Genomic DNA, 12,809 nt, shown 5'->3' on the forward strand with positions numbered 1-12,809 from the left:
TTCCATTGCACAGTCTCTGTTCCAGAGTCTGTATTCTGGGGCCTTGGGTGATTCTCTTTCCCCTGCCGTTATCCCACATGCAACGGGACGTGCATGGATTTAGAGGAGGATGTAACCCGGTCCCAAAGTGGATAAAGTCTAATTTTCTTTTTCATAAGTTGCATATGTTGTTTTCTTGACATTATACACTGTTGCTCTCTCTGATCCCTCTACTGCGCTCTGTGAGTCTTTGCCACCTCACTGCACCGACAGCAAATCAGAGCACACTCTCCCTCATAGATAATCTGCCAGGTGCTCCAATTAGTTAGGTGAATGGGGCCTGGTGAGAGGAGAGGTGCTGCAGCAGGTTGGTAGAGGAAAGCTTTTGTTGCATCTAAACTTTCAAACAATGATTGTTAAACATGAGGTTGATGTGAGTCCTTTATTTAACATCATGCTGCAGAACTCTACCGAGCTGGTGGTCGAGGAGACAAATGATAAGAGTGCATTGGACTGAATTGGTGAGTGTGATTCATACAAACAATTCAGCCAAGCTGCAGGCATGATGTGCTCATGGCAATTTGTTCTAACAATGTTGATGAATTGAATGGTGAACTGTACTTTTGTATTTGTGGTTTAATTAATTATTACTTTATGATGAGCCAATTGGGAGTTAAATAGTCTGGCTTGTTTATTTGACTACACAGGCCAGGTTTCTAAGCTGGGATGAACTTGATGGCGAGCTAACCCAATGAGAACGAGCCTAGTCTGGAACCCGGAACTCTCAGCAAAACCATCATTGCCGTTGTCAATCATTGTCCTCCCTGGGCGGTAGGACGTAAGGCTGCAACACCACTCTCACCCCATTCATTCTCTCACACACACTCTCCACTCAGCACACACCCATTCCCCCTTGGACCTTGACTTCACCCCAATGACATTGAGACTTTAACCCCTGGACTATTCCCCTGTGCTGGGAAGGAATGTGCATGTGTCACGAAGAGGACTGACTGGATTAGGGTTACGGATTTATTTTGGGTGTTTTGATTTGTGTATGGTCATTTGCTGAGTGAAATGAATTCTAGGGATATCGATATTGATTGATTTATCTGGTATAAAATCTAGTCATCTAATTGGTGAGAGATAATTACTAGGTGAAATCTTGCATGGCTGTGTTTCACGTTGAAATGCATGCTCTGTGAACTCTGTTATTGCAAGAGGATCTTGAATACAACCTCTCTGTATGGCCATTTGTTTGTTTACATGTTTGTTTATTTGTTCTTTTCTCTTTATATTTCTAAATACATGGTACCTTTTTACAATCAAGTTCATGTCTCCTGAGTCTTCCTTATTCAGTGTACATCAAATGTATTTTGCCTCCTCTCCCGTTCATTAGCCTATACTTGATATTTAGCTCCCACAGTTATTGTAAGATATTTATGGTAACAGGGTGCTACCTTTATATAGATAGATATACTGTATAATTCACAAAAACTATGTATATATTCACAAGTCATGCTAACAACTCTTCATTTTATTTTCCTTCGAAAAGAACATTCAACAAACAAATTGATCAAATCTGGTTATCCCAAATAATTATAAAATAAAAACAAATCATTTTAAGAACAAAACAATTTAAAAAAGCACTGGAGTGTTGTTATTCTCACATTCTGTAACACAATCAGCTTTGTTTCATATCTAAATTGTTATCAAGTGCCAACAGTTTATTAGATGTGCAACAATTGAAGGTAAACTTAGAGGGGGTCTACTGTCAAACCTGGCCTACCTGGCTACATCAGATGCAGTGTAAACTAAAATCATCAAGTGTGGGAATGTACTTTGACAAAGGTATGCAGGAAATCTAGATTTTGTGTTTTGTGTATTATCCCAATATTATCCCTTTTTTAATAACTAGCCTACTTCTGTTCACCCAACACTAACATTAAGTTTTATGGAAATAAAAGCTTAACTGACTAAAATACAGGCTGCAAATAGAAGACTATACACAACACACAAGTATATACATGTTAAAAGAATGCCTTAAAGCAGGGGTGGCCAAACTTTTTTGGTTGTGGGCCGCATACAGAAAAATATAAGGAGTGGCGGACCAAACAATATTAAGCGCAGCAGTCTTCAACCTGTTTAGACTGAAAGCAGGGGGGAAATTAGACCAGAAAACCCTTGTGCCATCAAAAATGTAATTTCTACCTAAATAGACACAATAGTTTATTGATGTGCTCACCTATTACAATGGGTATTTCTGTACGCTTTCAAATGTTATTTTCCTGTGCAATCAGGTTAAGACAAAGGTAATTTCACCAACATTCAGTATTAAAAAGTGTAAAAATAAATCAAAGACAAAAAAATAAATAGACCAGGTCAGGGGACGCAAGTATAATCAATTTTCAATGGGTTTAAGTGGAAAAAACAAAATGGGGGGAAGGGGGGTGTCCGTTTTTTTCGTTGTCTTCAGATAAAGGTTGTAAGCTGACCTGTAAATATCGGTGACATTCCTGATACCATCCACTTCCATGATCTTTAGATATATGTTTTAAACACATCCCAGCGTATCGGAGACATTTTGGAACCCTCAGTATTGTGCTAACTTTCACAATAGCGAACAAGCACTGCTGCATGGCTGCGCGCACCCCCGCAGCCCGGAGCTTGTGGCTCGTGCATGTGCAGACCAGAGGGGAGGCGGCCATGAGCGCCTGACTGGCCGGGAGAGAGTGCTTCCAAGTCGGACTGATAACATAAACATAATTTGAGCTTATCCAGGTAAGATATTAATAATATAATTCAGCTGGAAACTAACTATAATTAAGACATGTGCCAACTTTGACGACGTTTGGTTCAGTATTTTAAGAGCAAACAGGTTTTTTTTAACTTCCTGAAAAGTTGCTGTGGAGATTCGAGGTCCAGCCGTGACAGTGGCAATATGTTTTTAATGTACAGACTTTTGAAACACGCATTTAAAGAAATGCAATGTGTCTCCCCGAGTCATTTCCTCAAATGCTGCCTGGCAGCTCAGCACTCTGACACGGCCGGCCCCATTCAGACAGTCCCAGCGGGCTGCGGGGGCATGAAGGTTTTGTTGAACGGACAACTGCAAGCTACGTCACTGATTGGCTCCGCCTAGTGACGTCAACAGGCGGGGAGTTTGAAGCAGTTCAGCACCGCCCAATTCAAAGCTGCCTCACGAAGAATTGTAAATATTGAAATGGCGATATTTAGGATTTGGGTTGAAACTAATGTATCAAACTTTTTGAGGCGTATAATTACTCACATAAGACCCTAAATTACATAGTTAGGTTTCCAGGGTCTTTAACTTCTGAGGAGTTAAAGGTCACATACCTGGGTATTCAGTGTACCTATTTAATAATGTATGCAACAACAAAAATCACAAAATCTAATTTCTTTAGTTTTTCACACTTTTTCACATCAAAAGTTCATTTTTCAAGATTTCATTTATAACGGTAATCTACAGTTTGCTGATGTCAGCTAGTACTATCAAATTTCTAACCCATTTCAATATCACGATATGGCAGCTGTCAATCAATCTTCATTTCGAGGAGAAAATTTTCTCCTCGAAATGAAGGAGAATGGGCCAATAAGTATGTAACATACAAAATAAAGCAAACGGTAATGTCTTTATTTAATGTAGAATGCAAAGACATGTAACTGGCTCGTTAAACTCGCATTCCAAGAATAACGTTAACGTCCGCGGGTCTTACCCCGGCCCCCCGAACATTCCAGGCCGGCAGGCGGCACATTTGCCTCGGCTTTCAAACAGGATTACATGCGGAGACAGCCAGTTCCTCGGTTCTCTGCGGATCCCACTCGCGTAGCGCCACAACATGCTGAATCCCACTTGATTTGGGGGCAGAACACGCCAGGATTAGCCAACGCCAAATCCAGTCCCCAGAATTGTCAAATCAAATCATCGACACGCTATGGCCCGCCTCTCAACCCTCTGTCATCTCAGGCAAGATTTATTTTCAGTCTGATATGTCTCCGACCCTCGCACCACTTCAGCTCGTCTTTAACACCAACAAGGACCACTTCAAAGAGTAAGGCCGAGAAATTAAGATTTCCTTTGCCATTCTTTAGGACATCCATTTCATACATGATTTAATACAACACATGCAAGGTGAAGTAGAGTGTAAAAGTGTGTAAAGAAAAGGAATGTGGAACATTCTGGAGTGACATGAACATTAAGACAGAAGCTCAAAGTAAGCCTTCATAACCAGTTACAGAAGTTAGTTCCCCACAAAGCAAAACAATTGTCCGCGAGTCATTCACATACTAAAATGACAAAATAATCTTAAATTGTTTGGCATAGCTGACAATTGGTATGAAACCTAGCAAAGAAAATATATTTACTCTGTCCCAACTTTGGAATAATGATTAAAAACTCGCTGCTGCAACTCAAACTGCAAGCTTATCCAAAAGTTAATTTACTGTGTTGCCTTGAAACAGAATACTTACGGTTTGCTGAGTTGAAAAAGAAATCAAAACCATTTGATTCAAAAATAGCCATTTTCCCAGTCTATCCAAGATTATCAATATTGACTGACTGCAGCTGTACTGAGTTCATTATTGGTGACTTGCTCCAGCTCGGTGTGCTCCCAACAACAGGCATACAGGTTACATACAGGTGCTTGAGGTGCTTTGAGTTTCCTTAACTTGAATTCTGAGAAAGAAAGAAAAAAACAGATGATTGCGGGGATTTTTTTTTCTTTTCATATTTACATGGACAAGATGCCAAGTAGGTCTCACCTCTTTTTTTACATTCGTCATTGCCGATGCTGGTGGAGAGACTGGTGGACTAAATTAGACAAAAGGAAAGAAAAAAACATATTTTTTTTAACAATGGGCCAGCAGTGGGTTGCACCAGCTGTGCGTAAGTTGAAACGTAAGCTAGTTTGAACGTAAAGTCTCACTAAGTCCCAGTTTACGCACTACTAAAAATATTTGGGTTGCACCAAGTGAAATAGTTACAACGTAGGCATAAGTTAGAACTTAAATTTTACACCTACGTCTTACTAGGTGTAAAGTCCTCCGTAAAATAGCAGTTGGCACGGATTGCAACTTGACACCGTGGCGCATCGTTGTTTTGCGTCGGTAACGTGTTCTCCGTCATCAATTATTACACCTTTGATATTTATGACTCACGCTTTTGTTTCCCACAAGCTGCAGCACTGCATACAAATTAAAATAACCGCAACAATTTAGCAAGGCAGGATGGTGGTAAATTAGCCTACAATACTGATAAAGAGCTCACAGATAAACGTTAACAGTAATATGAACCTAAACGAACGTTACTCAATAACGTTCTCAATTGGTTAGTGTTGATGAAATATGAAAGCACTAATTTGCGGTGGGCAACATGTCCCGACTGTTTTCACTCCACTTAATTAAACAACCGTAAATAAACACCGTTTCCACCGTGCTTTTCACTGATTGGTCAGAGATACTGTACACGTCATTTTCTGCGACACTATTTTGGCTAGTGTGAGGTTTAAGGACTACTAGTTAAGATGTACCTTACGTCTCCGTGGTGCAACTCAACAAAGACACAACTTTAGTGTCAAACTAACTAGTTTGAACGTAGCAGTTAGTGTGGACTTTACACCCTAACTTAAGACAGAACTTACGTTCAGCTGGTGCAACAGGCTGCAGGTGAAGTTCTTTTTATCCTAATAGCAAAGGCAGTTCTGGCACTTAACAGAGCACAAGGCAAACGTTCACCACATTAACTGCCTAAAGACCCTTACAGTTTAATTGGCTCTGGGTCCAGTTACATTTGTCCCACTGCTGCCAAGTTGTACCTAGTGAAGTGACTGACAGGGTGACAGGTTCTGAATTTAACCCTGAAGGCAGGGGAGGAGTAGTCTGGCTCCAGACCTTCGAAGCCATGCCCACTCCACAGTTGTGAATTTGGCTCTTCTTGGTCTGGAATTGCGATGTGCAAACGCCTTTTCTCCGGTTGAAAATCCATTGACGGACGCTGATTGGCTAACGCTGTTGTCAGTCATGCACAACAGAAACAGCTGTAGCCAAAGCAGGTTGATGTTGCCGCACGGACCGGTTATGTGACGGACATGTAACTTCCTGGTCAGACGTAAAGTAAAAAGTAAAGCACGTTACTGATATTCTGCAGGACATCAAATTCTACTGCTAAAATTGGGTATTAGCAGATACCCAGTGTGACAGTGAGGCAATCAACTATAACTCACTGAGAAACTTTTATCACATCGCAAAGAGGGAAATTAATTGAGAAAACTTGCTGGACAATGGACATAGGCTATTCGCCTTCACCTATCCCATAACCAGGAGGGTCGTTGGCGCCACAGACGATCTGTCAATAAGCTCTCTCCATCTCTCTCTGTCCTCGGCACGAGTGAGTCCACTCTATTACGCATGGAGAGAATTACAGCATATTGCATTATTGACGGTAATCTGATTGGTTTTGATTGACGTAATGCCCAGCATTGCCTGGCCACACCTGTGAATAATTCTGGTATTTAAGACTGCCCAAATCCTGTTTGCGCTGGCATTTTGGGGGCGCAGATGATTTTGGCACGGCTCTAATTTGTGCCTGCGGCATGTGCCGTGAACGTTTCCGCATCCCCAACATATTTTGGGGCTGTTTTAACTTAGAAATCAGGGAGGTCACGTCTACCCAGACAATTATATCACTTGTAAACGTTTACATTTCTGTATAAATCATTACAATATGCTCCCGTGAGGTGGGGATGCTGCCGGGCGGGGGTGCAAAACTCGGCATAACACCTGGACAAATGACTGACTGTTATCTTGCCTGCCTTAAGGCATGCACAAACAGGTGCGCAAGCGCAAATACATGTAGGGGATGTCGCCTGTACCAAGATAGGGCCCAATGAGTTTATGAATTGACGATGCAGTTTGAATATCAGGCTAGGGGAGGAGGTACAGTTGGTCTCTTTGAGATTCTTGAAGAGGGCTTGGTGAACTTATGAGATGGACATTTGCCAGTGACAACATTTCTGTCTGTCCAGCATTAATAATTGTAGTTTCACACCGGCTCTATAAATAGGTTCTTATCCCAGTGCTGCATACAAAGCGACAAACCAGAACATGCACATAGTTTTCAGAGCCCTGCCACAGCTTTGTCTGTGCATTTGACGCAATAATTTCCATGCTTCACTTGTCAGTTTTGGTTTTTTCCACCATCATCTACTTTACTGTAAATAAACAATATAGAGAAAGAAAACAGCTTTTAACATACCTGCCAACTTGCCTGGAGGCATTCTCAAAAAACTTTGTTTTAGAGGCAACACTGCAGGGGAAAAAAGAGAAGATGATTGGCATGTGTAACCGAGTTGAATCAGCATTGATTCCTCGTGAGTCCAGTGTGGTAGTGAGTGGATTGGTTAAACTCACTCCCCAGTATAAAGGCATGTTAACCAGCTCTGCCAAGGGGCTCTCTTGGTGGAGTGTTTAGTGTCTTTGACTCCCAAGCCAAAGGTTGGCAGTTCGTATCCACCCCTGGACAAGCCCTTAACATGGGTTGCTGCAAGTACCACCTACACAACGCCGTTACACATGCATTTCCAATAAAGAAAGATATTTTCCATGTTAAATTACATTTTAAATTAGGGTGTAGCATTCTTCATAGCACCACTTTTGTTCCACTACATGCTGTGTGAATGTTTATTTTACTAGGCACGATTCCTCGCATACGCAGCTTGGCTGCTGCGTGGTCTCGCCTGCTCTATTGGCATGCGCAGCGCACAATTGCTTATCTTTGCATCACTGATGACATCACAATGATGTCACAATGTATATGATCACTGATGATGTCACTCACAATGCCTATGACATCATCAGTGCCTATGATATCATCCGTGATGTCATAAGATGATTTTGCTCTTATGACATGACTATGACATCAGTCTGAGAAGTGGTTAACGACCGCCCCCCAAGCCCCCCAAAAATGCCTGACAGACATATGAATTGACCAACCAGGGACCTCGTGGGCGGTGCATTCGGAATGTGTGCATCAGCTAAATCGACCCCGGGTGAACTACCACAACTGCAACAAACATGTCCTTGAGAGCATCTACGCCGCGGACGTGGCACACTTTCTGTAATGCAGCTATTAAATTATCTTGCCCAATCATTCTTCCTAGGGCTGGGCGATATGACGATATATTTCGTCTGGACGATAGAAAATGTATTTCGTATGATATGATGCTCTATCGTTTATATCGTTGTGTTGCAAATCACACTCTTTACGGCAATATTGTCCGTCGTTGGGATGACGCTGTGCTTTCTTTTTTACTCACGTCCACAGTCCACAGACGCACCAGACTGTGTCAACAAGCCCGTTGCGTCCCTTTATAAGTGGCACAAATCAGCCGTGAGTAGGCTAAAGAGCAGGGAGAGGTTACCTCCATTCCGTCCGCCTAGTCTACCTAGGCATTTGCGCTGTGTTAAGTCCGCGTTTGATCCATATTTGTGTGTGTCCTAACGTTAAACCTGGCAAAACATCTCCTCTCATCATCCCAAGGAAATCCCTTGAGGGCTGACAACAAAACGTCTATCGTTAGCTTTAGCTTTTAGCTTTCCCTGTGTGAGTTGTGTTGGTTAACGTTGTTGTTCTTCTTCTACCGTTTTATTCTTCTTCTACTGAACATGTACCGTAGGTATTTTGACATTTGACTAAAGAAATACTGCCGCCTAGTGTCAGCTTTTAGATATGATTCCAAATTAGTGCTTAAATCAAACACATCAAATGCTAGTGTCCTCTTTGAAAATCGAACTGCCCTGCAACTAATTATTATTATTTGTGTTGTAAAGAATAGCATAGCCATGCTTATCTGTATTCTGAATGCATGTATCCTTTGTGAGGTTTGACAACATTTTAACTGGTTCAACTGCTACATAAATAAATGGCCATGTGGTCATTTTATATAGTAAAAGCTCTAGTTACTAGTAAAAGTAAACTATAAATAGAATTTACAGAAAATATGCTATATCGTGATATATATCGGTATCGGGATATGAAATGACTTATATCGGGATATGAGATCTTGGTCATATCGCCCAGCCCTAATTATTCCTGCAAGACAGTGTATCGCTACTTTTTGGTCGCTCCTTTTATCACTTCTCTCTTCACGTGTTCTCGAACGTGTTTCCTTGCCGGACTGTAATATGGGAGGCACGCTATATGACGCGGTGTGTATAACGTCACTTCCGTCCCAGGAGAATCTGCCTGGGCGCCGGCTTCCGTCAGAGACTTTTGATTCAGACCCTCCGTCGCTGGAAGCTTGATGACGTCGACGGTGGGTCTGACTACGTGAAACTAGGCCACCATTGACTTTGGTTGTGTGCTACGGAGTTGTGCTGGCAACCTCCCTGTGTGTTTCAACTGTCATGAGGCTGAGTAGATAATGACAGAATTTTCATTTGTGAGTGAACTATTCGCCTAACTCAGAATTCTGATTTAAAGGAACACGCCAACGTTTTGGGAGATTCTCTATTTGCCATATTCCCGATAGTAAAACGAGAAGATAGTCAGATACCCTTCTCTTCCCTGTATGTGTAATATAAAGTAGCTCCACGACCCTCCTGCTAACTACAATGGTAGTGAACGGTACAGCAGCCTACCCCCGTTCAGTCGCCAAAAATACACATTCCAACAGCACCAAAACACTCATATGTACATGTGACTCGTGTACTCAACACGCTATGAAATAATAATCAAAAATTATGAGAAACGGTCATTTTCAAAGTAAATACATCCCCCGAACTAACATGGTGGCACTAACGTTACTTCTGCGTTGACTGAGGCGCTGTGTGCAGTCATCAGTACTTCCGGCTATGTATAATACATAAAATAAATAAATAAATAAAATAAAATAAAAAAATACAAAAAAATAAAAAAATACATTAAAGTTGTGTGAACTGTCACAGTTTTGTGTGGATTTAGTAAGAAATACAGCCTGCTAGAGTGAGACACACTCAAGGCTGGCTCCATTATGAAGGCTGGAAAAAAACATAAAACATAAACTACGATTTCTCAAACAGTACAAATAAATTAAAGCTGAATTGAGGTGATAGAGTCCTAAAAGTTATGACTCGTTTAAAGTTTAAATCAGGGGTGCCCAAATTCTTTCCTATGAAGGGCCAAAAATGTATCTGGATGGAGGGCCGTGGGCCAAAAATAAATTATGTTATGTGAAATTACATTACATTAAATTGTATTATATTTTATAGACAATTTACATTTACATTCTAAATCTAAAATAGATTAAAAAAAAGTTATTAGAACTTTTATAAAAAGTGTTTGTTAGAGTTAGATTTAGAGTTGATTGGGGGTGGGGGAAGCTTAAAACATAGATTTTCATAGGGAAAGACACCTTTCTGACAGAAAGTGCATGCAACTCAAGGTGTGTAACTCTAACCCTACCCATAGAACCCATTCTCATTCAGCTATCTTGAGGTGAAAGGTCAAGGGACCCCTTTGAAAATGGCCATGTCAATTTTTCCCTCGCTAAAATTTAGCACGTTATTTATCCCCTTTCCCAAAAAGCTAGGTTGACATGGTTGGTCTCAATCGATCCCTTAGGACCTAAAGTATATGAAACTATAAGACGTAAGGCTTATGTCTTCTAGTTTCATATATTGGTCAGCCATGGAGTGTCTAGCTTAAAGTATGAAGGCACAGTTAAGAGTTCAAAGAGGGCATGGCTTCACATTGAACTGCGGTTTAAAACGAACGGCAATTGCCCCCAGAAGCTGTCGAAGCCATTTACAATGAGCTGATCCCTCGTATTTCTGTACTTACTAGGATGCAGGGGTGGGCTCACTGCTGGCTGCACTGGGGTTCTTAGGTGGAGCAGGGTATCGGGTTGGGGGCTCAGGAGGCCTGACTGGGGGTCTACAAATGGCATGTTTCTCTGGGGACTTTGCTTCTCCTGAAAACAAGAATAATAAGAATAGAATAATTTAGCTGTAAGCAACAGTGCCAGGAATGTGCAAAGAAAATTGAATGTTAAAAGGGTTAAGAGCTGCGGGGTTAAGAACTGTATAGTAATGGGATAGACGGCTTCAGGGATAGAGCTTCAAACATCTAGGAAACATCTAGGATCCTTAACACTTTTGAAATGCATTGTAGTAAATAACATGACTTCATCACATTTGCATAGTGAGTCACAGGAGAGTCAAGGCTAAAAAATGTCATGGTTCACAAAGTGAATAGATTCCAAGTAAGCAATACTTATGCCTCGAAAACCGTTTAGAATGAGTCCACTGTGGTTGCTGCTAAATGCACAGCAATTTCAGAGGAAAAACCGACTATTCGCACATGCCTTCGGGCTCAAGCTCGGAGGAGTACCTATAATCCATCTTTGCGATGCTAGCGTAACGTATGGTGTTACACTGTCCCTCATTTGATTTGCACTACATGGGGGAAACACCAGGACAGAGCCAAATCTTTGTGTCAACTGAAATCCATCTGCTCCAAGACTGAAATCCTTCTAACTAGTATCCCATCATCTCTCCATCTAGCCATAGCCATTATAACTAAGACATCCTTCTGTCACCTCTGCTATATATCACCAGGCTCAGGACACTCCTCTCATCGCCATGTTTTTTTTAATTGACAAGGTGGCTACACCTTCTTTTCTGTTCTACCCTCAAGTCTTCTACAGTAAGCTCCAATACTGTATGTCCAACACTAACCTAAAGGGATGCCCCGACACACATCATCTGACCAACAAATCACAACTCCATTTTCAAATTACACTAGATCCCCTTGTCCTGACATTTTATTTGTATTCGACCTAGCCTCCACACAGCCTCAGAGCTGCCTGGATTCAGTTGATATACAGTAAGAGGGAATATCATACCTTCTCTGACAGCTGCTGTACCAAAGGGAGGTGGTCTCCTGCTCTGGACGGACAGCGCTCGTTTCACAGTGACACCAGACTCCCCGTTCCCTGCTGAAGCAGGATCCTGCCTTTGCCTTGTGTCGTCTATCCTCGCGAGCGGTTTGCCAGCGTCACAGTCTGAATGCTGACGAGAAGATGGTCTGCGCTGAAGAGCTTGCCTCGGAGGAGGTTCTCTTGGGATCAGTGGAGGGCCGCCTGTGGGTTTTGTCCGCTGGGGGGGCGTGGGGCTCGTCGGGCCGTCCCCGTCCATGTCCGCCCCCTGTGGTCTGTGGCTATGTAGAAAGCTGTCATTCTGGCCATCTGTTAGAGAGCAGCAACACAACAGATAAAACATTCTGAAGGATGTGATGGATGTTCTTATAACTTGCTCTCTTAAGTAACTTTAGACCTCAGTCATTCTATGAATTTAGAACGGCCCACACATACAAAGTCCTTTTTAATATGCAAATTAAAACAATCCTGCTAAGTTAGGGAAACCCCAAGGAGCAGATACAACAGTTACACTGTAAATGAATGAACACAACAGCTTTTAACACGCAAACTAATTATCACATTTTTGTCTGAAGTTTTTGGTTTAATGTGTAGTACTAGTCACATTGGCCTAACTTCAAGTACTATGCATAATCCAAAGGTTACTGCATTCAGACAGGTCAGGTGTGGCGTCAAGCCATGCAGAGGTTATTTAAGCAATAGATCATGACAGGCCGTGGTATATGCTCATTATACCACACCTAAGGGCCGTGCTTCACCCGACGCCGTAGGCGGAGGGTGAAAACACCCTTAGGTGTGGTACAATGAGCATATATCACGGCCTGTCATGATCTATTGCTTTTATAAAATGGTTACCAAGTATAGCAATATGAATAAACAACTTCAATTTAAATGGCTGTT

At 41.8% G+C, this 12,809-nt stretch overlaps 1 protein-coding gene across 1 annotated transcript in view; it reads right to left on the reverse strand.

The window, feature by feature from the left end:
- Positions 1-1,501: 1,501 nt before the first annotated feature.
- ophn1 (oligophrenin 1) overlaps positions 1,502-12,809 on the reverse strand; it is a 61,310-nt gene continuing 50,002 nt past the window's right edge. Inside the window, exons 20-24 of the mRNA XM_083637234.1 lie at positions 11,877-12,218; positions 10,814-10,943; positions 7,250-7,300; positions 4,759-4,807; positions 1,502-4,672 (exon numbers count right to left, since the gene is read on the reverse strand). Of these exons, the coding sequence (XP_083493360.1) occupies positions 4,661-4,672; positions 4,759-4,807; positions 7,250-7,300; positions 10,814-10,943; positions 11,877-12,218 (584 nt within the window). The 3' untranslated portion in view covers positions 1,502-4,660. The remainder of the gene's footprint in view (positions 4,673-4,758; positions 4,808-7,249; positions 7,301-10,813; positions 10,944-11,876; positions 12,219-12,809) is intronic.

This window comes from Poromitra crassiceps, assembly GCF_964638095.1.
Source record: "Poromitra crassiceps genome assembly, chromosome: 1".
NCBI lineage: Eukaryota > Metazoa > Chordata > Actinopteri > Beryciformes > Melamphaidae > Poromitra > Poromitra crassiceps.